The sequence below is a fragment of the Fusarium oxysporum genome, chromosome III (assembly GCF_013085055.1).
Source record: "Fusarium oxysporum Fo47 chromosome III, complete sequence".
Lineage (NCBI taxonomy): Eukaryota > Fungi > Ascomycota > Sordariomycetes > Hypocreales > Nectriaceae > Fusarium > Fusarium oxysporum.
Genome location: NC_072842.1, coordinates 1,157,982 through 1,183,155, shown reverse-complemented (window position 1 = coordinate 1,183,155; position 25,174 = coordinate 1,157,982). Strand labels below are relative to the sequence as shown.

Genomic DNA, 25,174 nt, shown 5'->3' with positions numbered 1-25,174 from the left:
AAACATGCTAGATCCATGATGCAGAACCCCACTGGCCCTATCGGATGAGGGGCGTTGGCAATGGCTTTTGTTGTACACCGAAAGTTGTAAGTAGCTAATGTACCAATGGTGCGAGAGAGAGGATTTTTTGAGGCTGACGCAACTATTCCAAAGTCTAGAAATAGTGTTTGCTATAATATGATTATGCGGTTGAGGCGGATAAGCTGACAACCCTACAACTCAAATTTGCAGCAGTTTGGCAAGCCCCATAGGTACATATCTTTCTATGTTCACTTACTGAAGTCCGACCGGAAGTGAGGAGAAAATAGATATACAATAGCAATAGCACAGGGAACAGAAGTGTTAACTAGGAGCTTTTCAGTAGTGATCTCCGACATTTGCACATGTCAATATCGCCAACAGTATCTGGGGTCATTGCTCGTGCAACTCCAGATCAAATCCTTCGCCATCGTGGCAAAGACTGTTGACTGAAGTACAAAGTTACCATCCAAAGCATTGTATACGGATGTAGTGGTTGAAATAGAATGCTTTGGCTGCCGATTTAAGCTGTACTCCGCAACTCTATCGAATAGCCTCTTGTGGGGAAGAGACGCTTTACGGATCCAATCGCCAATACATGTCCGAGGTCCCGGGTCATCAAAAGTCCGGATGGTTTGCGCTAAACCCATTTTGCTGCCGCGATTCAGGCCATGAATGCGCTCCTGGTGTTTTTGAGAGCTTGTTGAGCGCGCGCTGGAAGCTTCTTCAACCAACTGGCTATCGATGTGAGCTTGCTCAGCGCTATTCCCACCGCAACATTAGAAAGGTCAAGGCCAATCCATCAATATGGTTGGAAAAGTCAGCGAAAGAGTCCTCCTGCGGGAAGGTATGTTTCATTATCACTTGTCGATAGCGACTCGGCCGTCGCTCTAGACACATGTACTGACAGTTGCCTTAGGTCTTGAGAGAACTGACAATGGCATGAAGCTGACGACATGGCCTGACGTCACCCCGATTAATCAGAAAAACTATTATACGTGCGATGACCCTTTCTAATAAGTGGCGTTTGTGCTGATGCTTTGTTAGTGATTACATGAAGCGCGATGACCAAATCCTCGCCCTCCGCCTCCAGAGCGATGCCACCCGAGATCGACTAGTACAAAGTGCTCGAGACCGAGATCGCGCTCTATCCAAGAATGCCAATGGGGAGCTACCACTTCCTGTCGCAGATCTTCCTGATGAAGATGGTGCTACAACACCTTCGGCTGGCCTGGATCCCTCAAGGGTCATTGTGATCCACCCCGGCAGTCAAAATCTTCGAATAGGCTTTGCGAGCGACGCCCTCCCCAAGACAATTCCGATGACACTAGCGACCAAGTTTCCCCAGACCGAATCCGAGATGTACGAGGCCCTACCACGACGACAGTTCGAGGCCAAGACCCCCGACCAACAGTACGGCGAAGAGTGGTCAAAGAAATACAACAAGATGTGCAACGACCTCAAGGTCGAGATGCGAGCCAATAAGCGCAAAGTCTTGCCCAACTCGAAGGAACTTGTTCAGACTTTCAACCGCCGTACAGAACCCGAAGTTATCCAGAAGCACAACGACCCCCTTGAGATCGAATGGACTGATATCGAAACGCTTGATGACCCCGACTCATTAGCTTCGTGCTTTATTGGACACCAAGCGGAGCGTGTTCCCGACGACTCGAATCCCAAATTCAAACTTTGGTGGCCTATACAATATGGACAGTGGAACGAAGATGGGTATACAAGTCAGGAGCATATGTATGATGATTTTGAAACATTACTCGATAAGGCATTGAGGCAAGAACTCGGACTGAAGACAAACAGCGAATGGCAACAGTACAGCTGCGTTTTTGTCATTCCCGACTTGTACGACAAGAAATACGTGGAGCAAGTCCTGCGATCGTGCATGACCTGGTTCGAATTCTCTAGGGTGTGTTTCGTCCAGGAAGGAATGGCAGCAACTTTTGGTGCCGGATACACACAAGCCTGTGTTGTCGATGTGGGAGCTCAGAAGACAGCCGTTACCTGTGTGGAAGACGGTCTTGTCATCGAGGATTCAAGGATCAACCTGAAATACGGAGGCTACGATATCACGGATACATTCCTCAAAATGATGCTTTACGACAACTTTCCTTACCAGGACATGAACCTGCGACGACGATACGATTTCCTTCTTGCCGAAGAGCTGAAAATTAAGCACTGCACCATGTCGCAAGCGGATATCTCTGTCCAACTCTTCAACTTCCATGTCCGGGCTCCTAACCAACCAACACGGAAATACGCTTTCAAGACATACGATGAGGTCATTCTTGCTCCGATGGGAGTGTATGACCCAGCCATCTTCGACAACAGCACCAAGTTAAGGGGACGGCGTAAGCTGGTTGAGAGATCTTACAACGCCTACGATGTTGATATTCCAGACGATCCCACATCTGCCGCCCAATTAGCGATTCTAGCACTCGTCCAGCCGTCAATAACATCCAATGCCAATGGATTCACGCTGACACAGCCCGATATCTCAACGCCTATCAAGGAGAACAAACAATTCAACTTCCTTGGAGCAAAGGAGGGTATGACTAACGGAACTCCCATGGGTTCTCATGCCGGATCTCCTGCACCGGAGGGCGCAAATACGCCGCTTCCATATGTCTTCGGTAGGGATAGGGAGGGCGTAAACGGAGGTAGCCCAGCGCCCAATGGTTCTCGTGCTGGAGGCACTCCTAATCCTGGACAAACACAACCACCAGCAGGCATGTTTGTCGATGCTGCTACCCGAACCGCCAAATCCATGGCCGCTGAGCGAGACGCCGTGCTACCGGTCGCTCCTCTCGACATTGCAATTCTCACAAGTATTCAGAACGCCGCTAAGGGCGATGAGAAGAAGCTTCGAGACTTACTTGGAAGTATCATGGTCATTGGTGGTGGCGCCAAGATCCCTCACTTTACGGTTGTCCTAGAGGAGAAGATCAAGGCCCGACGGCCCGAACTGAGCGATCGAATCCTCGTGAGTCGAAGTGCGAGAGATATGGACGAACAAGTGGTCACCTGGAAGGGTGCCAGTGTGTTTGCTAAGCTGTCGACCAACGACTCATGGATTACGCCTTTCGAATTCGAGAGGCTAGGTGCCAGGACTCTTCACCACAAGGTGCTCTGGGCCTGGTAGAACGGGACCCGCAAGACAATGGGCTAATGGAGTTTGGGCACAGGCATGGAGTATGGGTATCTTGTATCTTGTATCACTGGAATGCAGCATGGAGCCGATTATGAAGGCAGTCGTAGACGGGAGCTTATAGGTTGGGGTGAAAAGCCGCTAGATATATGGATGTTTATGTTTATTTATATGGTGAACTTGACTTACACATGGAGACATGACACATGGAGCTAGCTTGATCTTAGCGAATCGTGATTATGGTGTAACAACCTCAACGCCACGCGATATCGAGACTCACTTTTCAGCATCAGCTACAAACTTGGTGTTCCAAGACAGAATCAATCAACATCTTACGATGCTCTTTTCTCCGAGTGCGATATCGGGTGCATACCTAGACTACATGATGTGTGAAGATTATGTAATGGCCCCGTCATTCGATATCCGAGCTTCAACTGGAATTAGGTAGCTCCCCGGTCATCCGCCCTTATTGTTTAGCACATTGTTTGGGCAGCCCAGCTCTGGCATCCATTTCATCACATCCATCCACCGCGCTTAGAACCACTACGTCAACATTCCGCGTGCCCAAATACCAGTTTATTTCGTGTCTGCAATGTGATATCCCTCCTCTTTTCCAATCAACAATCCTTCCGAAAGAACCCCGCCATGTTGCGATATCTACCATTCGCGCCGTCGACGACGCCTCTACAGGCACTGACGTACCTTCTCGGCATATCGCTCTTCTCGATCTCCTTTCTTGTATTTTTGAACAGCTCTGTTTCTTTTGTTATTACCGACCTGATTGGGCAGAAGGAGGGCGTTGGCGATGTCGTGGGAACTCTTGGCTTCGTCGATGAGCTCGTTGCGCTTGTCGCTTGTCCAGGATGGGGTCTTGTGTCGGATCGTCTGGGTGTTAGATGGGTTGCTGTCATTGGATACGCGATAATTGGTCTCTCGCTGGCTCTGTTTGTGCAGGCGAAGACTGTGTATCCCCAATTGTTGCTGGCTCGCGTGTTATTCGCAATCGGCGCATCTGCAGCGTGAGTTGAGACAGAGTATAGCTTACATGAACGAGCATTGCTAACTTTGGAAGGGCCACAATGGTAACTGCGATACTCCCATCTTTGACGGACGATAGCAATAACGAGGAGGATGAAGCTCAAACTAGAATTAAAGCTCTCCAGAATGCGACAGCCCGAAGCAGTATTGCCTTCTCTGTCGAATCCGAAGCGACAATCACCCAGGAACGATACACGCAGTCTATTTCTGAGCCGAGCACAACGGATACCGCCGATACTGCGGCAGGAAGACCATCCAAACTAGCGGGATTCGTTGGACTGTTTACTGGATGCGGTGCGCTTGTCGCACTGACGCTGTTCCTCCCACTCCCGGCGCGATTTGGCGAGAATAAAGGTACTACCCCCGCTGAAGCGGTATCGTATAGCTTCTACGTTGTTGCGGCTGTCGCATTGGCCGTGTCTATCTTTGTTGCGATCGGTCTGCGCAACATCAAAGGTGAGGAGGGTAAGGGTTGGAGAATGCTCTTCGGACTGAAGAACGATGACGAATCGAGTGATGGAAACGGCCGTGAGCGACGTGTAAGTCAAACACAATTCGATTTTGGTTGATCTCCCACTAACAAGATATAGAAGCTTGCGCCGTATCTCCACCTCATGAAAGACTCGGTCTTCCTTGGCTTCGTTGATTCACGAATCGGACTTGGCTATGTTGGCGGTTTTGTTGCCCGAGCTTCAAGCGTTGCTATCTCACTCTTCATCCCTTTGTACGTCAACACGTTTTACATCAGCAACGGTTTCTGCAAAGGCTCGCCTCACGATTCGTCGCCCGAACTCAAGGAGGAGTGCAGAGCTGCATACGTCCTGTCTTCCATCCTTACTGGTGTGGCGCAACTCATGGGCCTCATTTGCGCTCCTATCTTCGGATACCTTGCCAGTCGAACTGGTCGCATCAACTACCCCATCGTCGTCTCGACCGTTTTTGGTATCGTAGGCTACATCGCCCTTCCGCAACTCTCCAGTCCTGAAATCAAGGACGTAGACGGCCGAGGCGGTAGTCCCGCAATCTTCTTTATTGTTTCACTTCTTGGTATCAGCCAGATCGGCGCTATCGTTTGCAGTCTTGGTTCTCTTGGCCGTGGAGTTCTCGCAGTTGAGCTGCCTCGAACCGCCCGCCCCGAAAGCCTGCTCCAGCCAGAGGAGTACGAATCAGCCAACGATGAGAGCCGACCTCTCATTAGCATTACGACGGACCAAGAGTCAGTCTCTCGTATCCGCCTTAAAGGCTCTATTGCAGGCGTTTATTCTTTGTATGGTGGCTTTGCCATCTTGCTACTTACTAAGCTAGGGGGCTTTCTCTTTGACAAACTCTCCAACGGGGCGCCTTTCTACATGATGGCCATTTTTAACGCTGTTTTGCTGGCATTCTCTCTTGGAATGGATGCTTCGCACACATTTTCACATCGGGTGTAAGATATTGTAGCGTCTTTGTCTTCTTGCAACTAGATACGAAATAAATGAAAAGCGTTCTTTTCCCCTTTCATTAGATCTTACTGGGGACACCGGTCTAGTGTTATTATCATAGCAAAACATCACTTACTTAAAGAAGAAACATTGATATGAGGCGTATACAAATTTATTGGGACTGCTATCCTTGACCGTACCAGATACCAGTGCTGAAAGTTGTCAAATATGTCCACCCCCTGGATTCTTAACCCAGATTTCTAATACCTACACAAGTGCTGTTCGGCCTCACCATGATGTCTCGTCTCCCTGCTCGTCAGTGCTGTGACCAAACTTACGGATCGAAGTCAAGGGGGATGTTGACCTAACCTCGACGTTTAATATGATGACGCAAGGACTCCCGGAGCTCCTTGAACTTGTGGCGGAGCTTTTCTAGGAGCTCATCACGGGCATCCCTACAGGCGGTTTTGAAGTTGTCGGTGTGATACTCCATATTGCCGCAAAAAAGCTCAAGGTGCTCCTTAAAGATATTGTCCTCATCGCTATCCTGGTCGTCAGGGTTGATAGGTTGGTAAGACTTCATAGTGGCGGTTTGTGGTGATTTGGTTCTTACTGCGTGAAGGTAGTACTCCGAGCGTAGAATGTTGATAAAGGATACTTCTGAAGTTGCTTTGGTATCCTTACAGGCTTACTGAGGTATTCTCAAGAGGTTGTTTGGCTCTGAAGTGAGTGGAGAGGAAAAGTGAAGGGAGACACTCCAAAACTAGGGACGGGCCTTTTATATTCAAATTATCGAGCAGCGCCTCCGATAGCTACTGAACAACCATCTTTTTCTGTTCACTTGTCCTAAAACAGTTCAATACTTCCTAAATGACCTGGTTGATGGGGAAAGGGCTTAGACAAGAAAGAGCCCATTCAACGACGTTGAGGCCAAAGGGGCCATCAAGATGTAGAATCAAGCACATTTTGTTATTGTAACTCGTATAATCGAGACCTAGGTCAGTTCATGAAGCTTATTGGAGCTTAAACGAGCTTCAAAGACCGAAAATTGAGCGAGTTACGCCTCAAGTCAAGGTCGCTCTAGCCCAGCTGACTAAGAGCTACGAGTGCGAGCACGCAGTGGCTGTCACTGAACAGAGGCTACTTCTTCCAGCTCTAGAGAACATAGGAGAGTGTTCGATGTATAAGCTGGGTGCAGTTCTTGCTTAAAGGCGCTTCGCAAGGTTGATTTGGATGGTGGTTCGAGGGATGACTTCACCGCACGACGTAGGTCATCGGAAAGAACAATATCTCAAGCTGCAAACAGTCTACATGTTCTCCATTAGAGAAGCAGACTCATCCTTTTGTTAGAACGTCAAGTGCTGGTCGTTCACAATATGATATTTGCCCATACCCCTGACCGGTGCTATGTGACATATCAGATTCCGTCTACGTCCTTTTATTGGCTTGTGAGCTTGCATAGTGAGCATCTCTTACGGTAAGAACAAAGAATTGAACAAGCTCAGAGAGTTCTTTATGCTCGTTTGCGCTACAAAAGTTATACCAGTTTCAGATGTAGGTAAGGGGGGTGAGTAATGTTGACTTAAGGACAGCAACAACTACAAGCAAATCGAGCAATGCACAATCACGGCTGAGTAGAGTATATCTATAAAGGATTGCAGACTTGTGTAAATATTATGTTTTAGAGGAAAGGCGTTGAGGTTGCCTATTGGTTGCAACCCTAGTGCATTCATCTTGAGGCGTATCACAATCAGACAACAAAGATATAAGAGCATTTCAAATGAATTTTGTACGGAAAACCTTCGAGAAGACCTAGAGGACAGAAATAATTCTGGGTGCAGCAGAGCTAGTGAGATCTGAGCTCAAATCCTCCCTATATCACGCAGCACTTTGCCCGTTGGACGCAGACCATCCAGCCAGACACAAAAACCAATGGTCAACTTATTTTTTTCATTTCAACCTGTCGAAGAACAACGAATATGGCATCCTTTCCACCCCCTTCTTATAATCGTGACGAGTTGAGGGAAAAAAGGAAAAAGGGGGAGGGCGTGGGACATGCATGACGTTGACCCGTGTTTGCCTATGCCGTGAGAGGGTGCAAGCAGGGGATTTTTGGGGCGCTCTCTTGTGCGAGGCGCGCGGGCTTAGGCAATCTAGTTGCCGCCGAGGCTGGGGAAAGCAGACTGGTCGCTGGTGTTAATAGCAGCATTGCCCTTAGCAGATCCCTGAGGAGCACCGCCGCGACCGCCGCGGTTACCTCCACGGCCACGGTCACCACCACGCTCTCCGCCACGACCACCACGGCCGCCTCGGCCTCCGCGAGCACCACCTCGGGTGCGCTCAGGCTCGACGAAGCGAGGGTCGAAGTCAATGGTTTGCTTGACCTTGCGCTCGCGCTGGCGCTGGGCCTTGCCGCCGGTAGGGGCGAAGTACTCCTCCTCCTCGTTCTCGAGGGGCTTGGCGTTGGCCCACTTCTTGTCGAGCTTGCTGCCCTCGTTGGCCTCACGGACCTTGAGACCGGAGTCGAGAGCGGCCTTCTTCTCAGCCTGCTGGGCAAGATATTCCTCGTAAGAGACCTGCTTCTCGGCCTCCTCCTCGGCGGCGGCAGCCTCGGCGGCAGCGTCCTCAGCAACGGCATCCTTTTGCTCGTCCTTAGCGATAGCTTCACCGGCCTGCTCGTCCTTAAGCTCAGCAGTGCCTTCGTTAGCACCCCAGGATTGGGCAGCCTGCTTGTCAGAGCCACTATATTCTGTCAGTATGTCGAACAAGGCTAGGAGATTCAGTCAAGCATACCCGTGGCCGCCGAACTTGGAAGGGTGTCGGTCATCGCGCTCACGGGCGTGTCTAGCGCCACGTCCTACAGATTATCAGCTTTTGTTCGCCATGACCAAGATCCTCGGGCTACTCACCACCACGGACACGAGCACCGGCACCGCCTCGGGGACCATCACGAGGAGCCTCCTCAGTGGATCGGTTCTGGTTTCGGTTGCTGCCAGCACCACGATCCCGGAAAGCTATTCCGAGTCAGTATTTTGACTATCAACTCAATTTCCGGTGCTTAAAACTCACCACCCTCGTTACCACCGGGACCACGGCGGTTACCGCCAGCACCACCGGTCCTTACGGGAGCCTGGGGCTCGACATTACGCTTAGTAGTACGAGCAGTGTTCTTGTCAACGGTCTTGACAGGAACGACGGGCTTCTCCTCGCCGTCACTGTCGTTGCCTGTGGGGGAGTCGACATGTCAGTACGAATGATCGTAATTGGGTTGGGCATTGGGCATCGGAGTCGATGAAGCAAGATTTGGATTTTTCTTTCTCGCGGGGAAAGCGGGGAGAGGAGGAATCGTACCGAGGTAGGCAAAAGGGTTCTGGACAGAGCGTTAGCATGATTGTATGGTTATTTGGCTATTGCGGTATCGTATTTGTGGTGTTTTAGTATGAGGGGACAGGCCGTCGCGTTAGGTTAGGGCAAACAACCTGATGGGCGATGACGAGTGAAGGGAATGAGGGGCTTGTTTTGGATCATGGGCGAGAGGATGGGCGATGCGACAAGAAACAGCAGAGGCGTAGAGCAGGCGAGCAAGAGCAGAAGCAAATGCGACTGCTGAAGCCATCGAGAACGAACGTTCTCATACAAGAGAGTTCGATCAAAGGCGTTGTGATGCAAAATTGCCAACCCAATCCAGCACCCCAAATCAAAACTCGAGTCGAGATCGCAGGGGGTACACTGCATAGAATAGAGAAGAGAACAATAGAAGAGATGTTTAATTCGTACCTTTGTGACAACCGACATCTTTGGTCGTCGCCTTGGGCTTATCGCCTTCCGTCCGGGGCGTAATTCAAATCTTGAGGGCGACGAAGAGTGGTCTACGGTCGCATGACCTTGTAAGAGGAAGAGCTTTTGGTGGTTTTGTTTGGGTTTGGGTTTGGTTGTGTACGTACGTAGAGACTCCAGCCAGCAGAGGGGGGTCGAAGCGAGTATTGGATTGTAGGAGTGGAGGGCTCAGTCAGGTTTGGCTGAGTCGAGTCGAGAGAGAGGGAGTCTCGTAAGGTACTGTAAGTATTTTTTTGGCTTCTATTGGTGTGGTGTGACCCTCGACCTTTTTTTTTTTTCGAGACCTAATGGTGCCCACGATCAAGACCAAATCATAGTCTAATGTTACTGGTAACAAATTCACTAATACAATTAATTGGACCAGCCTCTTTTTTTCCCACTCCCGCTCCGTCTGCCTCTTGTATTTTACCTGATCTAACTACGGTACTGACAACTCTCCAAGTACAGCGCACAACATGCCCTGACGCAGCTGTTATTACTGGTCGTCAGGTGGGACGCTGAGGGAACTCTGACGCACACGCCAAAGCGCTAGAAACCTTGTTCTCGCTTAACGATTTGTCGCAATTAAATTTGAATTTTGTGAGTGGAATTTTTCGAGGTCTTAGGGCATGAGAATGGGGTACTTTGGACAACTGGATTGGATCTTCAGAGCTAGCACAGACCAATTAACCCCGCGGTTGAGCTCCAAGCCTCTTGATGAGAATGATACTGCCAATATAGGACTACAGATCTATGGATGCTATGTACATCTATGCTCGTGATTACCAGCTATTGGGATTGACTCAATTACTCAGTAACGATGCTGTTATATACCCAATGGGTGAGGATCTAATTCAAGCAGAGTTCAGTATTGCTTCTGAGGTTTACCTCACTTGCCTCTACCATTCAATTACCCCGCCAGAGCTTGGGCTTAGTTAGCTACGACTGGGCGTCTTTGGCTGGTGGAAACCTCCATTCCCCTCCTCAAAGTCAATGTGATCACGTTCCTAACCAGAGTCAGTCATTGTTGAATTTATCACAGAAAGTTCAATCTCCTCAATTCAACGCTCATGCTATCAATCTCAAGCTCAATTGAATACCAAAGCTCCCTTATCCTCCAACAGTTTGTTGATGGCGCCCGGCAAGATCTCGCTTGGCTCCGTGCCTCGGCCGTCCGCTTCCGGTGCCGAACCGATGTGAATGCTCTCATAGTTACGTACATCATCCGTCTCGGGCTTTGTCCTGATGATCATGATAATTCAGCCATTTCATTGGTTTGCCGAAACTGTAATCCTCTCCATCTTGGCGATCACCAAGCTCAGAGGTTCATCCTGTATAGCTTCATACTGCTCTGCTAGTCCAATTCCGCTGTATACTTAAGCACGGAACGAATGTAGTAAACAAACTTCTCTTAAAACCTTGATACATAATTCGCATGTGAATAGGGTCCTTCTTCTTTAACACATACTGCCGTGTAACAATCCTCTATCGTCCTGTAAAGAACCGTCTCAACTCAGACCCAACCTTGCCTCCCCATTCTCCACCCTCAGATTGTCCCGGCTTCATCTTCGCAAGGCCCTCCTCAGTCACGCTTGCATCTATTCTTCTCAATCTTCTCGCCTCCTGGTTCTGTGTCGATCTCGTCGTCGCGGGCTGGTAACGATCAAGATACTCTGATGATTGTGGAGTAGCATGCACAGTTCGTTGCGAGTGCGACGTGAGCTGCGCGTGCAAGGGGCTAGTTATCTTGACGTTTGACAAAGGAAGCGGATATGGCGTCCGCAGTACCTGATCTGGATATTCTGGAGGCGTTCTGTATGCCGATGACTCTGCCTCTGAACCATTGGCCTCTGCGCGACGTGACGGAGCGAGTCGAGAAGATGGTCGTTTCAAGGGCTCTACGCTGACCCAGCTAACAGCTTGTTTGTGCTGCACTTCAGACCGGTCAATCATGTCGAGGCAGTCGTGCTCTGGAATTTTCTGAGTGTTGCGACTGCGAGACGGCGAAGAGGGTGGGGTTTTAGGTAGAGTTGGTGATGGTTGGCGTGGAGTACGATGTTCTGATGATCGACTTCTCAGAGGCGATTCCGAGGGACAGACTGAACAAGGAGCAGAATGCTGTTTTCTCAGATCATGAGGAGGCTGAAGGTATGTTTCGGCAGCAGTTGACCTGCGCTGGCGCTCGTGGATAGTAGGACTCGGTGGTCGTTGCATGAACAACGGTATAGGCTTCAGGGGGCTTGGTTTAAAAGAAGGACCATTGATGGGATCAAAGATGTCGACCCATATAACCGATTCGGAGTTGTCCTTGAAGTCGGTTGAGACCTTGTTAACTATGAGGTCCTCGGCCTCAACACCATATTCGTTCTTGTGGGTTCTCTGTTGGCTAGAGGAGAACTGATGCACATGAATATTAGAAAGAATCACAGAGGCGAAACTTACAACTTACCTTCAAGTTTTTCTCGCTGTTTTTGGCCTCCCATCTCTTCCTAGTCAAACCCCCATCCACTTTCTCAACTCTCCTCAGCCCCCTTTTCACAACATTATCCTCCTTAACACCATCAACCTCGATTTCCACGACACAAGCTGCACAAAGCGGTACCTCAGTCACCTCTCTCCCTCCACATCTTTCCTTTACTCGATCTTCTGCTCCGCTCTCTTGAAAGAGATCGTGTACTGAAACCCCCTGATGAATGGATCTGCTCCCGTAGAGTAGACATCCGTAATACGCTCGATGCCAGAAACACCAACCGAAACTGACACATTCATCCCCTCGGTATATGAGCTCTCCGCAAACCCAGCAGATGGCTAGGTTAAGGAGCGCTGCGTGACATGTTGTACATGCTAGACGTCCGGTACGACCGATGATTTGAGGGGGACCTTGAAAGACGTGGAAGCAGAACGTGCAGGTGAATATGTTGGTTTGACTATGGTTTGGCATTGTAGAGGCATAAAGGGAAAGAAATGCGTTCGATAATATGTTAGGTATTGTGATAAAAGAATATACGAGCGAGCAACCGGAGACCAAGGCTATAGTTTGGTGATCTCCAGATCGCGTTCTGAGGGAGTGTCATAGTTAGGATCGGATGTTAAATATCAGGTATGGATATGAGAGTGGAAGACTCTACCCACAGCAAAGCCGTAACACATCAGATTAAGGAAAGTGCAGGTCATGTCAGGGAAGAAGAGCGCAACATATCAGACAGTAGGTACGAAACAAAGGAGTCCTAGGGAGAGGGAGAGATACGTGTGAAATTTATACACAACCCTATACAATCAAATACAATGATGAACTATCTCATCTGAATTTTAATCTCAGAACCTGATGCATTTTGCCATAACGCCCCGTAAACCCCTAATCCTTGAGTGACCCAAATCCTTTGTCTTGTGTGGTAAAAACAGCATGTCATTGACTTTGTCAACATAAAAAGCCAGGTAAAAACAATCTCGAAACTCCAGCTTAATCAAAGTACGCTTCATCATTAGCTTCTTGTGTCAAGCTCTGGGTGTCAGCAGAATCGAGTGACCAACATGCTACAGGACGAAGCAAATAACAGTGACTCTATAACATCTGTCGTGACAATCTCCAGAATACGACAGACACATAAGGTCGTATTATACATTCAATTTTCAAAAATTCGCAGCTATAGCTGCACTTCGGTGGATTCCAACCGTGTGGAAACCTAAGCTCGATTCTTAGGACGAGCAAGCATGTTAAGCCGGCTCAAGCTGAGGACTGCGCGCTTCTTGGTAGGGCTGGCAGAAGCAGGGGTACGCGGAGTCGCACTACCAAACCGGACCTTCTTTGCGCTGGGGGTGCCGCCAACAAGACGAGGAGCAAGAAGGGCTTCACCTTCAGGGACGTGCTCAGCCTTACGCTTCTTGGCTGCACGCTCGGCACTCTTCTGCTCCTCTTCTTCCTCGTCCCAACTGGTTCGGTGTCGCTTTTTGTTGGACATGCCATGAGGCGCTCCAACCAGAATCTTAGCCGAGCCAGGTTCCTTGTTCTCCTTGTTGAGGCCAATCGGGGAAGTAGGACCAGGGAAGCTACCGGGCATCTTCGCATTAGGCTTAAGTGACTGTCGGACTTGGCGAACACTCGACTGGCCAGGGGACGCTCCAAAGCCTAGCACGGGAACGTCGCCAAACTCGATCGTATGATCACTGCGGAATGTGAACTTGCCAGGGACAGATGCAGGTGCATTATCCTTCTGTTTGCTGGGAGGCTCGGGCAGGGGTCTAAAGCCACTGAGATCAGGGTATACAACATCATCAGAATCCGCCTTCGCAAGTGTTCCATCAATGCCTTGAAACTGCTCGTCCGCCAAAGTTCGTGTTGACTGAGTCTTGAGACAAGACTTCTGTGGGGAAGGTGAGTTCTGCTCAAATGCAATGCGCGTGACCTCTGGGGTGAAAGCGACGTGCTTTGTTACCTTTCGTCGAGGAGTAGTCAACGGAAGAGGAGGCAAAGCCTTGTCCTTATCGGCCTTAGGTGGAGCAGGTGTCTGAGAGACCATGGGCTGTGGGATCGCAGTTTGAACATTGCCAGAAGGTGTTCGGTTTCCGCGCAAAATCGACTTGACTCTATCGAAGCGGCCCGGGCTAATGACTCGAGATCTAGGCGTGGTCGGCTTGCCAGGCATGAGGTGAGAAGTACTGGTGGATTTTGGCAGACCACTCTTCAGGTCGACCTTGGAAGGAGACTTGATGAGAGAAATGGTCGGTTTGCCTGTGTGAGCAAGAGACGCCTTCGTAGGGCTCATGAGCCGTGCCAGACTTAAGCTTGAGGCAGGCAACTTGGTTGACCCACTTCCACTAGACTTGGGTCGAGGAATCGAGGAGTCATCGCGTGATGGAGGTCGATTTGTTGTCGCGTCATCCTCCATTCGCTGCTTGAGCCTCTTCGAAGGAACACGTTGGTGTACATTAGGGAACAACTGTGCCTTCTTGGAGGATGCGGGAATGGCGGTAGGGATGTTGGACGGAGGCATAGTGGACTTCTTGGGCGAAGGCGATTGTTGGTATTCCTCAAGGTTAGCACGTGACGACTTGCGCTTCAGGCTCTGTGTAATGCGGGGCGTTGATGGCGTAGGAACATCTAGTTCGGCCTTCGAGGGCGATCGCTTCAGACCAGACTTATCAGGAGAAGAAGTTGGTGTCGTTTCCAGGTTAGCCTTTGAAGGTGTGCGCTTCAGTGACTGAACAACAGGCTGGAAGCGCCCGTTTTGAGCTCTCCAAGCAGACGCATGGTTCTCGATAGAGTCCATCTTCTTGAACTCCGCCATATGCGCCGCGCTATAACGACTTGTCTTGCCCTTGGGTTTAGCAATCTTGCGGCCAAGAGCATCTTCTTCAGCACTCTCTGCATCACGCTTTGCGATCATATCAGCCTTGATCTTGGCAGCCTGTCCGCGGAGCTCCTCCATAAGACGTTGCGCATCACCGCTGAGGGTGGAATCGGTAGTGTCGCGCGTAAATCGGAACGTGAAATCGGAAGCAGGAGCCCCAATCTTGGACGGTGTGTCAGGCGGAACGCCAGGTCGGCTGGTGTCCTTGATATCTGTGAAGCCCAGCCTCATGGCGGAGGAGGGTTCCCCCATATTGTGATGGGCTTTGCTTGGGTGCATTTCTTCATGGGGGGGCTTCATGGCCGATGACGCTGGCGTCGAAGGCGCAGGCGCTGGTGAAGATGGAGCGGCATTGTTTTTGCCTTTCGCTTTGCTGTGACTCTTCAGCTGGGGAAGTCGTTCAGGCGACTCGGCATCTTCAACGACAGAAGTCAAGTTGGATGTTGCAGGTTTCTGTCACAACTGTCAGGATGCTTGTCTTGAAAATTACCTGATGCCATCACGGAGCTCACCTTAGGGGTAGTACCAGAGGCCAACCGGGCCGAGCGACGGCGCGGAGGAGACATTGCGTGTGATAAGAATGTGGTTAAGACTCCAAGTTATGCAAGTACTGGGCAGGTAATTTCAATAATTAAGGGTCGTGATCCTCGTGGGTGATGTCTTTGGGGGTCTCTGGTATGATGTCAAATCTCTCTCGATCCAGATGGCGCGTGAATTCCAACGTTGTGAGTGGTGGGGGCTTGCGGTTTGTTTACATGGTCCAAGCTCCATAACAACGGGTATCCATGCACAGTGTTAGTCACAGTATTTTGCACCATATATCGGTCTGGCACTGTACATCGTCATCGCTTACCCTGTGGCACATCACATCAGGTTTACAAGCTGAAGTTTATCGAACTAAAGACATGTCTCAATGACAATACATGTCTTAAAGGTCCCTTTACCATGTCTGACTCTCTTGCTACAATATCAATATTTGGCTTGTGTTACTGAGACTAACTTTAACTCATAATGTAGTAATATGGTTGAAACTCTAAACCTTCGCAGTGTCAAATACACCCATTGAACAACATCACGAATTGCCAACACGGAGGTCTATGCATTCAACACTCAGACTTTCGGTATTTACCACGCGCCTAACCAGTCATAAACTGCTACTATGATAACCGAGAATCACGTTGTTACATGTATCACGAGGCCAAGGCACAGAACATCGACAGTCAATGGATCAACGAAGACAACATGCCATTATAAATCATAAGCATAAGCAAGTCTGCTAACAAAAGACACCTGCAAAGGCAAAATGAAGTCAATAGAATACTCAAGACTGTACTTCGCTCAAGACTGATGCCAATGTTGCTGCTCAGGCATGAGTTTCACAAAACTCTACACCCATGACGGGATACTTCACAATGCCATCAGCACACCACTGAATTTGTCGAAAGCATATCCTATGATAGACCAATGCCTATGCCGGCTCCAATATGCCCATAATATGATCTACCGGCTCTCATCCGTTACCCATGGCATGCAAGTAATACCCAAATCGGCTATCATGCCACCGAGATCTGGTGCCTGTCATGAGAGCTTCCCAACAGTCTTATGTTGAAGTCTTCGCTTATGAAAGTTAATATTTTGTCACGAGATTTTGACAGGCTCAAGGAGAGAGATGCCGAAAGAAAGCGTGGAGAAGCGTAAGATGAAAGTCGAAAGGTTTCACTCAACAAAAGCCCATCCCCGAATACGTCCTCCTCGATCTCGTGCCCGTATACTTCCCTAACAGGACTTATCCTTACTCCTCTTCCTGGGGATTCTACCACTTGCTCCGCCCTGTCTCAGCTGCTCACACATGTGTGATCGACGTGAAATCGAGACCAAATCGACTCACATCACTTTCACGTTTCATGGGGTGATGTTCCTGTTCGGATCTCACAGTGGCTGCAACCCGAGCCGCGCTAGAAAATTTCCAGAAGCAACACCCCCTGTCTCGACGAGAACAGCCCGCCTGGGCACCATGGCGCGACCCGACAATCCCGGCGAAGCCTAGTCAACCGAGTGAGAGTCAGCTGAGGCGAAAGTGTTTTTCTCGCTCGGTGAGGAAGGTGAAGGAGAGTTTCGGCAGATTCAACCGACGTTGCGTGGCTTGGTTAGGGATTGCCAAGGGCCGTGGAGATCATGTTAATGCGAGGAATGTCTGAGGAACATAACCTGAGAACTCTCTCTTACACAGCCCAAACGATTTGTTACTAAGGACAATGCTGAAACATATTTACCTTCTTGATCGAGTAGCATTATGATCTTCTCTGACAAAATGCCGATCTTGAAGCTCATCAACATGAGAACATCGTCACCGAGAAGACCCTCAAGTTGTTGCCCAAGGGCGGAAGCTAAGGCCCAACAAAGTTACGACAGGAGACCGGCGCAGTTCGGGAGATGCAGGTCAAGCGGGTTCGCTAGGTCAAGCGAGACGAACCGTCGTCTTCGACCTTACTTGGCAGAGCCTCTCTGACTCTCATTGATCAAGACAGGCAGACAGGGTTGCATCGTGTGTGCCATTGAAACCAAACCATCAGAATCGACAGGGCGTGCTTGACAACCATTTAAGTGATTGTATGGTATGTACGTGCTCTCAACCTTTGAGAGTCTTCATTCACAATTATCGGTTGATATTGCGTTCACTGATGCCATGTCAGAGCATCAACACTGTGAGGACTATAGAGACAAGTCGACAACTTAGAGCTTCAACTTCTTCTGAAGTTGAGATTTGATGAGCTCTCTCACCGTCAAAAGACAAGATGAAATTGACAACTCGTCACGAATTCCACAAAAGGTGGATGGATGATCCGGGGTAGCAGGAATCGTAATTTTGACTTCTGAATCCACCGTCAGAACTAGCAATTATCGCCTACCAAAAGGGGACTTAAGATCTGTGGCTCCGATCAAAGTCAAACAGGCCGCAAGCCATGGACCAACAGGAAATGAACCATGGACTGAGCAGAGTTTTCACCACACATGGATTCGTTTCTGGAAAAAGACATGGAACCCAAAGGTTTCTTTCCATCATGTGAGACTCCACCACTAAACCACCTCATACAGTATGCACGTCCGTTCCTAAAAGACAACGGACTGGGATGGTTATCCATGGTTGCGACTCATGGCACATGTGTAAACGCCGATGGGATGCATCGTAGCAAGCATTTGAGCATGAACTATTGCCTAGGATTGTTGGTCGCTGATGGCCGGTGACACATGGTCAGATCTTGCTCGTGATGATATGGCCTCAGCATGTCAACCCTGTGGAGAGGCCAGAACCTTCGACACAAGGTCCCATCGAGGCGTTGGGACGTATTGGGTTTGATGAAACGGTATTCTCAAAGTCTGTTTTAACACAATGGCATACATAATAAAACTCATCAGTTCTGAAGAAGCGTTTCCGTTCCTGGCTGGCAAACTTTGTGCTAAGGTTTTATGCCAGGATGTTGGGATATGCCGTCATACCATGCGCTAACGTAGTTTGCCGCCGGTTGTCTTTGGAAATGATGAGCAACCGCATATCAGATTGATATGCAACAGGCAACTTGTTTCGCTTATCTCACAAGGTTTGAAGGACTTTGTTGCACGCTGTAAGAATCTCCCAGTGCCAGTACACAGTATCAGGCGTGGAGCAACTTTTAGATATCGTGGTATTCCTTTTGACCGTTGCTCAGGCTAAAATAGACCAAAAAGCCTGCACTGAGTTGACTTCATTGTCTCTCAACTTTGTCTCTCAGAATAGAGTGCTACGTCAATCACTTGCTACACTGCTATTCAAACAGTATAAATAAGAGCCAGATGCGTAAATCCTTTTCGGAGCTTCATGTAGTTGGAACACATGATGCGGCAGGGATAGGCTGTGGATAATTTACTCGGTTCGGAGGATTCGGAGGACCTCTAGAAGCCAGGGTCAAGATGTCTCGAGGAAAGACGCTAAGCAAAATACGTAGACTATTGGACATTCATGCCGCTGACAGCTCCACCTGGTGCTTTAGCAGTCTGAGTGACCTGGCGGCGTACCTAAGTAGGCCAGATGTGATTGTGTAGAGGCCGATTATCGGTCTTATGGGGGCCGAACTCAAGTTTGTATGAATGCAGCGGCGCCGCAACTGTTCAGCATTGAACCAGATGACCACAAGAGCTGAAGGCTTCAATGCAGCCTCTATCAATCAGAAGTGAATGATAGCCAGAAAGGTTGGGGTGCACAGCGGGGGTTGAAGATAAACAGATCCCTGCTGAGAGATAGCACTAGAATGATGGGTCATAGTCGTTCCCTGAGTTTTCTAGAACTGCCAGGGTCACAGCCAAAACAAACGGTGTAATTAAGCATGACAGGATGATCGACCGCACGGAGCGAAATGACGGAGCAGATGCTGGCACGACGGGACCTCACTGTGAGCTCTAGCTCAGGTTATTCAAATTCCATCGACAAGGGCATCTGTAAGAGATTGCAACAAATGCTGAAAATTTCAACAACCATCACGGGATAACAGATCAATGATTGGGTCAATGAAATGGGTGCCAGATTCGGGGCTGTCTGTCAAAAAAGACAAGAAACGCATTCTGGCACATGCCCTCCGCCACCAAGGCGCACCGCGAACCGTTGAACACCACTAGGAAAACCGAAAGCCGCCCTTGCTGCTCTCTTGACAACCGCCCAGTGACTGAAGCGTTTCCGGTGAGACGGCTGGAGCGAAAGCGGGGGCTCCGATGTTACAGCTGCCGATCAGTTCAGCCAACAGAGAGACTGGCCCGGCGGCCGAGCGAACATTCAGCCGGCGGCCACACGACACATGAGCGAAAAACGAACAAAGCTTTGTTGATGATGATAGTCGAGGGGCTGATGGTTTTGTATATCTGCAAATCTCGAGCATCGAAAAGACCATTTGTATGCTTATCAGGGAGCGTATCTCTGGCATCCCACTGTCTCACACCAGGCCCAGGTTGGTCTTTTCCTTCCTGGGTTCAGCTCGACCGTAAAGAGGATGGGCTGGGAGAGTTAGTTCCAAGGTTGAGTGGGATGTGAAAGTGCCAGGGCATGCATGGCTGCAGCGTCTTGTCGGAGTGCGAGTGGGCTGGTCTGGTCTGCTACGGTAGACTCTCACTCGCCCCTTGCGAGTGACGCTGCATGTGCTGTTGGCGATTGATTGAACGCTTCACGATTTATCCCTCATGTGAAATGTTTAAAAAGAGATCACGGTGGGACCGTGCACTCGCCATGCTTTGACGATGGATGTCCATGTCGAAACCAATGGATGGATGGATTGAAGGGGCCATGCTGAAGAATTTAAGGTGAAGATTGAGATGGACTGGTTTTTTTAGTGGATGCCTCCTTGCTCCACTTATGGGCCTTGGAAGCCCACTCTCATCCCTCGAATACGAGTCTTTGATTGGCCCAAGGGCTAAGGCCCTCGAGTCGACAGAGAAAAGAAGGAGTTTCCTAGGCTGCCCCCTCCTCTTAATTTACATTACATAAAACCGTATTCCCTTGCGGCCTGAGTGATCCCCTTCTCTGTTATCGCAACTGTCCCCCCCAAGAACTCGACGCGAATTACAGCCCGTCTTTTATCTCTTGGTAGAATTTCTTACGTTTTTCAAAGACCCTTACCTGCGACTTACAACTGATAGGCGCTTGTTAGACGCAGCGCGTATCATTGTCACTCAGCCAGTACTATCTTTGATAGCCAAGCGTTTTTGGTTTTGTCTGCGTTTCTGCGTCTGATAAGGGCCCTTTTCACACTCCAGTACGCTGTTGACCCCCGTACGACCCCCAATCCGGGCTGCATTTCCTATCTCTTGCGCCCGCTCCCCCTACGCCCGCAACCGCAAAGCAAAAACCCAACGGGCGCACACTTGCCTGTCTCGATTCTTTGCGCCCGTCGTCGTCTTGACGTTCCACCTCGTCACGTAACAGAATTCCCGTTTTGCGTCTCTGGGGCGTTTGCCGCTGCGCGGCAAATCGTCTAGTAGCCCGGTCTGGGTAATGGCAGACAAGATGTCAATCGATAAGGCGGATCCTGCGCAACACCAAAACAACAACAATCATCTCAACGGCCTAAACGGTCATTCTCGGGAAGAGACCGACTCTCTCGTTGGCTCCAGCCCTGAGGGCGATCATCACCCTGCGATAACCTCTGCTGCCAATGCCACCCAAGAGCCTCAGCAGCCCAAGAGGAAGGGCGGCCGCAAACCTGTAAGTCTTGTCTTGTTTTCCTCTTACTTACACCATATACACACTACACACTGTTTTCCATCTATCTTTGAGGATAGCTTATTGTCAAACAACACGATGGGATTGGGATAGATCAAGGCAATACCTCAGCACAGCTTCCCCGCTCTCACCTCGGGTCTTACCCATGTGTCTCTTTCCAAGACAACATGACGCACATATACACCCGCCCTTGAATAGTGACTAACAGAACATGAAAAGATCTATGCGACTTCCGAAGAGCGAAAGCAGAGGAACCGACAGGCTCAAGCTGCTTTTCGTGAACGCCGAACTGAATACATAAAGCAACTCGAAGAGACCATCCGCGTCCATGAGTCCAACCTCCACAACCTCCAGGCGGCTCACCGCACTGCCGCCGATGAGTGTCTGATGCTTCGATACAAGAACTCGCTTCTCGAGCGTATTCTTCTCGAAAAGGGAATCGATGTCCAGGCTGAGCTTCGCGCCAAGACGGGTAGTCCTAACTTGGGACCAACCCATATGCCTCAGAACCTCGTTCAGCCTCCTCCTATCCAGCGTGCGATAATGAACCGACACCACCAGTCTCGACGATCAAACTCGAACATCGCCCCCAAGGCTGAGCCTGTGCCAGTACTGCCACCCCCGCTGCAACCTCATTCGAATGCTACCTCACCCAAAAATCGACCTACACCATCGTCTCATTCCAACTCGCCGAGCAACACTGGCTCCGCCTTCTCTCCTGCCGCCTCGGATAACATGTCGATGAGAGGTTCGATGACTAGCATGTCGCGCCAGCAGATGCCCCAGCAGCAACAGCAACAGATGCCTCAGAACACACAGGCCCCTCGATCATCGATGATGCAGAATGGTGGACGGGGAGGTCAAACAGGATCCGGAGCTTCTTACTACCCTACCCCTGCCTTCCAGAACCATATTGAACAACTTGGTAAGTTTTCTCGTGTCATTTCATCGATAACACATCCTAATCATTCATGCAGAGCAAGAATATGAACAAGATGGCATGATTGACGAGCCTGAAATCGAAACACCAGCTGGTCATGGAGGATACCCCTCAGGCTACAATGGAGAGAACCAGCAGCCTATGATGATGTCGCCTGCCTCTAGCGGACCTGGACACCAGATGACGCCATCTCATGAACCCGTCCAACAGCCACAAACCACGCACTCGCAATACCCATCAATGACCCAGCTTTTAGACCAGAATGGCCTGGATTGGGACCCTTTTGGATTAAGTGCTAGCATGGCATTTCCCAACGGGCAGCAGTTTCAGTTCGAACAAGCCAACATGAGGTGAACTTGGAGCTCGAACAAACCTCTGGAATTGGTCACCTGGAGGGTCCATTCATCGACAGATGCCTGAAGAGCTGCTATCACGGGAGACTCCATACTCCCGTCAGCTCTCGCTCAAGTCTTGAAACCCATGGTCGAGAGTCTGGGGGGTTGAGAAACCACTCCTTGACATAAACCTTCGCGCACCATTGGCATGCTTCATGAAGATAAAAACACTTAACGGTCGCACTTGATTGAAAGGCAATTTCGACGCGATTGACTTGTTGATTCTTCTGCGGGATGTGCGATAGATATATCCCACCGCAACAGACTTGAGCAACAGGCTCACCACAGCGAGGCCTATAGTCATACCCATTCTCCATGTAATATCGCGCTGGGGTTGAGTAGGGCTATGGTAGCATCCTGATGGCAAGGCATGTCGAAGGACTTGACGACTACAAGCAAAGACAGAACACTTTGGCATAAAGATTATGCCGTGTTGATCAGCTCTAGCAGTACTATATACAAAAGCACCTAATTATCGCTTCTCACAACTTTTAACGACAAATCATTTCAAGAGCGAGATATACCTGTCGGCTTCAAACAAGTGATGGGACAGTGGCGCAGAAAGGACACTGGAAAAAAGAAAACTAGTATTATATTACGATGTCGGGATTTGGTTTGTTGAGGACTCAATGTTTGAGGATTTCTAAAAGTTATATGATCAGACAAAGGATCTGTTGAAAGCGGTGTTTATTTTTGAGATATCAAATCATGCAATAGTTGGTTATAACGGGACATGGGACTTGAACATAGCAACTGCGTAACGAAGCATGCAGTGAATACCATCTTTTGCAACATGTATCGCTCTCCAATAACTCTTTATCATTGTCCCTCGTCGATCTCACCGAGTGGGACAGCGGCTGAACCTCTAGTCAATAACATTACCCCAGAAATGCACGATCATGGACAAAGCGGATTGGAGCCAACAAGGAACCAAGCAGGACATGGACTGGGGAAGATGCCACACGATGTGGGACAAGGTGACAAGAGGGCAAGGTTAAGCAAGTCAAGGTGAATCTTGGCGTAGTGCCGAATACCCACGAGGCTTGTTATGTGTTATGTAAGTGTTATTAATGGCTTCGCTGCTTCAGTCCCAAGTTAGTTGACACTGGGGCGAGGCCTGTGATCTGAAGTCGGAGGCGGGTCGGAACGGATGCGGGATAATCAGTGGGACTTGTAACTTTAGGTGATCGACGATAATGTGAGTTTGTTTGAGGAGAGTGTGAGCAAAGGGGAAAGGCTGGGAACTTGCGGAAGAAGACGGCGATGTTCTGGAACCCCTATTGTTAGGTATTGAAGCCATCGTCTTTAAGGACAGAGGTAAGTCAGACAGGACGAACTAAGGAAGATTACATAGGGATATTCTACTTTGAATACTAAATACCTGGTCTTTAGATCAGTGCTGCCCGGTCTGAACGTTATGTCCTTCATAAGCTCAATCATGTAAAACGATTCGACGTACACTTATATAAACCTAGAAATATGCTCCAACGCTTTAACGCTTTATATATACGCCAAAAGCATGATTCCAAACACAATCATCCTTGTCCAGTATCGCATATCCAGCATGTGAGACGCCGCGCTCTTCGGAAGTATATTGGTCTCTCCAGCCTTATCCGCCTCATCGATGCTACAGACGACCTTACATGCGCCCTTACTATCATCTCGACGTACTAGCCCACCGTCTTGTTCAGCATCGCTCTCCAACCTGCGACCATCGAAACTTCTCTTTTCCTCGTTGTCTTTTGTAACATTATACACCATGTCGATCCACTGGATATGCATATATGCTGCACCATTGAGGCTCATATTCCCGCTCCACGAACCACCGTCGCTCCAAGCGTTGAGAATGATCTGTGCCGGGTCCTTCGGTGTCTGGAATTCTATACTGGCAACTTCTTGACCATTAGCATACCAGGTAGAGCGTTTGGGCGTCCAGTCCAATCGGTGCACAACCCAATCATCCCACTCAACACCCTTGGGCAGCGTGCCGTTACGAGTAGCTTTGGGGATATCATCGCCATCCTCTGTGAAAGAAGGCTGATTCGTGTACTGGACCCGGTTCTTGGGATCACGCGTCATGATCTCGATATCAGCTTCTTGTACAGCAGCTAGCTCTTCACTCCCAAGGTACGTGAAGATAGCCATGCATGCACCCGCGCTGCCGGTGGCACGGGCGAGCATCCGTACTGAGACGTAGTGATATGTCGACACAGACTCGAACTCTGCAGCGCTCTGGAAACCGGGCAGCCGCATGGTTCGCATGGTGAGGAACGTATCCGAGGCTGCGTCTTTGTCGTCATTCTTTTCAATGTAGACGTTGTTGGGGGAGTTGATCATTAGGACAGTTGCATCGCCTGAGAGACTGACGCCTTTCCCGCGATTGCTCCAGTCTTGAATGCTCCAGCTGTCATCCCAAGTGTCGCTGTTGAAATAGTCGCTTGTTACACCTGCTTTTCTGGAAGCATTTTGGACAGGACTGGGAACTCCCGCATAGTCCCCAAGGTTTCGGTAGTCATAGAAACTGTGTCGTGAGTAATATGCAGAGTTGGTGCCATTAGTGAGATAGCAGTCACACTCATCGTTTGGTGATCCATGAACTGTGGTTACTAACACAGTGAGCTGTATGCAAAACAAGCGACTTGGCCAAAACATAGCTGTCAGTCAATCAACCATGAACAACAGAAGCAGGGACAAAACGTTGATGAAAGCATTGTCATTGATAAATGTTAGGAGCTGAGAGCTATTGAATTGGCTTATGGACCTCCTTGAGGTCTTTGCCCATTCAGAACGGTCG

The 25,174-nt window shown here is 49.5% G+C and overlaps 6 protein-coding genes across 6 annotated transcripts; 2 read left to right on the top strand and 4 right to left on the bottom strand.

The window, feature by feature from the left end:
- Window positions 1–713: 713 nt before the first annotated feature.
- FOBCDRAFT_178310 (uncharacterized protein) lies at window positions 714–5,845 on the top strand. The gene is made up of 6 exons (XM_031175636.3): window positions 714–865; window positions 938–1,016; window positions 1,066–3,168; window positions 3,931–4,197; window positions 4,251–4,755; window positions 4,807–5,845. Exons 1-6 carry the CDS (start codon window positions 826–828, stop codon window positions 5,644–5,646), a joined length of 3,834 nt encoding a protein of 1,277 aa, XP_031046769.3. The 5' UTR covers window positions 714–825; the 3' UTR covers window positions 5,647–5,845.
- Window positions 5,846–7,643: 1,798 nt separating this feature from the next.
- FOBCDRAFT_20122 (uncharacterized protein) lies at window positions 7,644–9,671 on the bottom strand. Its single transcript, XM_059608997.1, has 6 exons — window positions 9,415–9,671; window positions 8,989–9,007; window positions 8,707–8,862; window positions 8,547–8,651; window positions 8,431–8,494; window positions 7,644–8,379 (listed from the first exon to the last, which is right to left on the bottom strand). Exons 1-6 carry the CDS (start codon window positions 9,430–9,432, stop codon window positions 7,791–7,793), a joined length of 951 nt encoding a protein of 316 aa, XP_059464391.1. The 5' UTR covers window positions 9,433–9,671; the 3' UTR covers window positions 7,644–7,790.
- Window positions 9,672–10,556: 885 nt separating this feature from the next.
- FOBCDRAFT_258108 (uncharacterized protein) lies at window positions 10,557–12,483 on the bottom strand. Its single transcript, XM_031175632.3, has 2 exons — window positions 11,903–12,483; window positions 10,557–11,850 (listed from the first exon to the last, which is right to left on the bottom strand). Exons 1-2 carry the CDS (start codon window positions 12,392–12,394, stop codon window positions 10,939–10,941), a joined length of 1,404 nt encoding a protein of 467 aa, XP_031046765.2. The 5' UTR covers window positions 12,395–12,483; the 3' UTR covers window positions 10,557–10,938.
- Window positions 12,484–12,689: 206 nt separating this feature from the next.
- Window positions 12,690–15,581, bottom strand: FOBCDRAFT_217041 (uncharacterized protein). Its single transcript, XM_031175631.3, has 2 exons — window positions 15,314–15,581; window positions 12,690–15,254 (listed from the first exon to the last, which is right to left on the bottom strand). Exons 1-2 carry the CDS (start codon window positions 15,365–15,367, stop codon window positions 13,137–13,139), a joined length of 2,172 nt encoding a protein of 723 aa, XP_031046764.2. The 5' UTR covers window positions 15,368–15,581; the 3' UTR covers window positions 12,690–13,136.
- Window positions 15,582–20,615: 5,034 nt separating this feature from the next.
- On the top strand, window positions 20,616–22,389 carry FOBCDRAFT_20100 (MeaB bZIP transcription factor). Its single transcript, XM_031175627.3, has 3 exons — window positions 20,616–21,027; window positions 21,265–21,970; window positions 22,023–22,389. The coding sequence occupies exons 1-3, from the start codon at window positions 20,818–20,820 to the stop codon at window positions 22,337–22,339; spliced, it is 1,233 nt and encodes a 410-aa protein (XP_031046760.1). The 5' UTR covers window positions 20,616–20,817; the 3' UTR covers window positions 22,340–22,389.
- Window positions 22,390–23,788: 1,399 nt separating this feature from the next.
- On the bottom strand, window positions 23,789–25,078 carry FOBCDRAFT_217035 (concanavalin A-like lectin/glucanase domain-containing protein). The gene has a single exon (XM_031175626.3). The coding sequence runs from the start codon at window positions 25,030–25,032 to the stop codon at window positions 23,881–23,883; it is 1,152 nt and encodes a 383-aa protein (XP_031046759.2). The 5' UTR covers window positions 25,033–25,078; the 3' UTR covers window positions 23,789–23,880.
- Between the last annotated feature and the right edge of the window lie 96 nt (window positions 25,079–25,174).

What these genes read in the sequence shown, in the direction of transcription:
- FOBCDRAFT_20122 (XM_059608997.1), bottom strand. An exon ending in CGGTGCTCGTGTCCGTGGTG is followed by an intron (nt 8,495 to 8,546) that starts GTGAGTAGCCCG and finishes GATAATCTGTAG; the next exon opens with GACGTGGCGCTAGACACGCC. An exon ending in TCCAAGTTCGGCGGCCACGG is followed by an intron (nt 8,380 to 8,430) that starts GTATGCTTGACT and finishes GACAGAATATAG; the next exon opens with TGGCTCTGACAAGCAGGCTG.
- FOBCDRAFT_20100 (XM_031175627.3), top strand. Translation starts at nt 20,818, where the DNA reads ATGGCAGACAAGATGTCAATCGATAAGGCGGATCCTGCGCAACACCAA. An exon ending in GGAAGGGCGGCCGCAAACCT is followed by an intron (nt 21,028 to 21,264) that starts GTAAGTCTTGTC and finishes GAACATGAAAAG; the next exon opens with ATCTATGCGACTTCCGAAGA. An exon ending in GAACCATATTGAACAACTTG is followed by an intron (nt 21,971 to 22,022) that starts GTAAGTTTTCTC and finishes TCATTCATGCAG; the next exon opens with AGCAAGAATATGAACAAGAT.
- FOBCDRAFT_217041 (XM_031175631.3), bottom strand. Translation starts at nt 15,367, where the DNA reads ATGTCTCCTCCGCGCCGTCGCTCGGCCCGGTTGGCCTCTGGTACTACC. An exon ending in CCTCTGGTACTACCCCTAAG is followed by an intron (nt 15,255 to 15,313) that starts GTGAGCTCCGTG and finishes CAGTTGTGACAG; the next exon opens with AAACCTGCAACATCCAACTT.
- FOBCDRAFT_217035 (XM_031175626.3), bottom strand. Translation starts at nt 25,032, where the DNA reads ATGTTTTGGCCAAGTCGCTTGTTTTGCATACAGCTCACTGTGTTAGTA.
- FOBCDRAFT_258108 (XM_031175632.3), bottom strand. Translation starts at nt 12,394, where the DNA reads ATGCCAAACCATAGTCAAACCAACATATTCACCTGCACGTTCTGCTTC. An exon ending in ACAGCGAGAAAAACTTGAAG is followed by an intron (nt 11,851 to 11,902) that starts GTAAGTTGTAAG and finishes CATGTGCATCAG; the next exon opens with TTCTCCTCTAGCCAACAGAG.
- FOBCDRAFT_178310 (XM_031175636.3), top strand. Translation starts at nt 826, where the DNA reads ATGGTTGGAAAAGTCAGCGAAAGAGTCCTCCTGCGGGAAG. An exon ending in CACAAGGTGCTCTGGGCCTG is followed by an intron (nt 3,169 to 3,930) that starts GTAGAACGGGAC and finishes ATTTTTGAACAG; the next exon opens with CTCTGTTTCTTTTGTTATTA. An exon ending in GAAACGGCCGTGAGCGACGT is followed by an intron (nt 4,756 to 4,806) that starts GTAAGTCAAACA and finishes AACAAGATATAG; the next exon opens with AAGCTTGCGCCGTATCTCCA.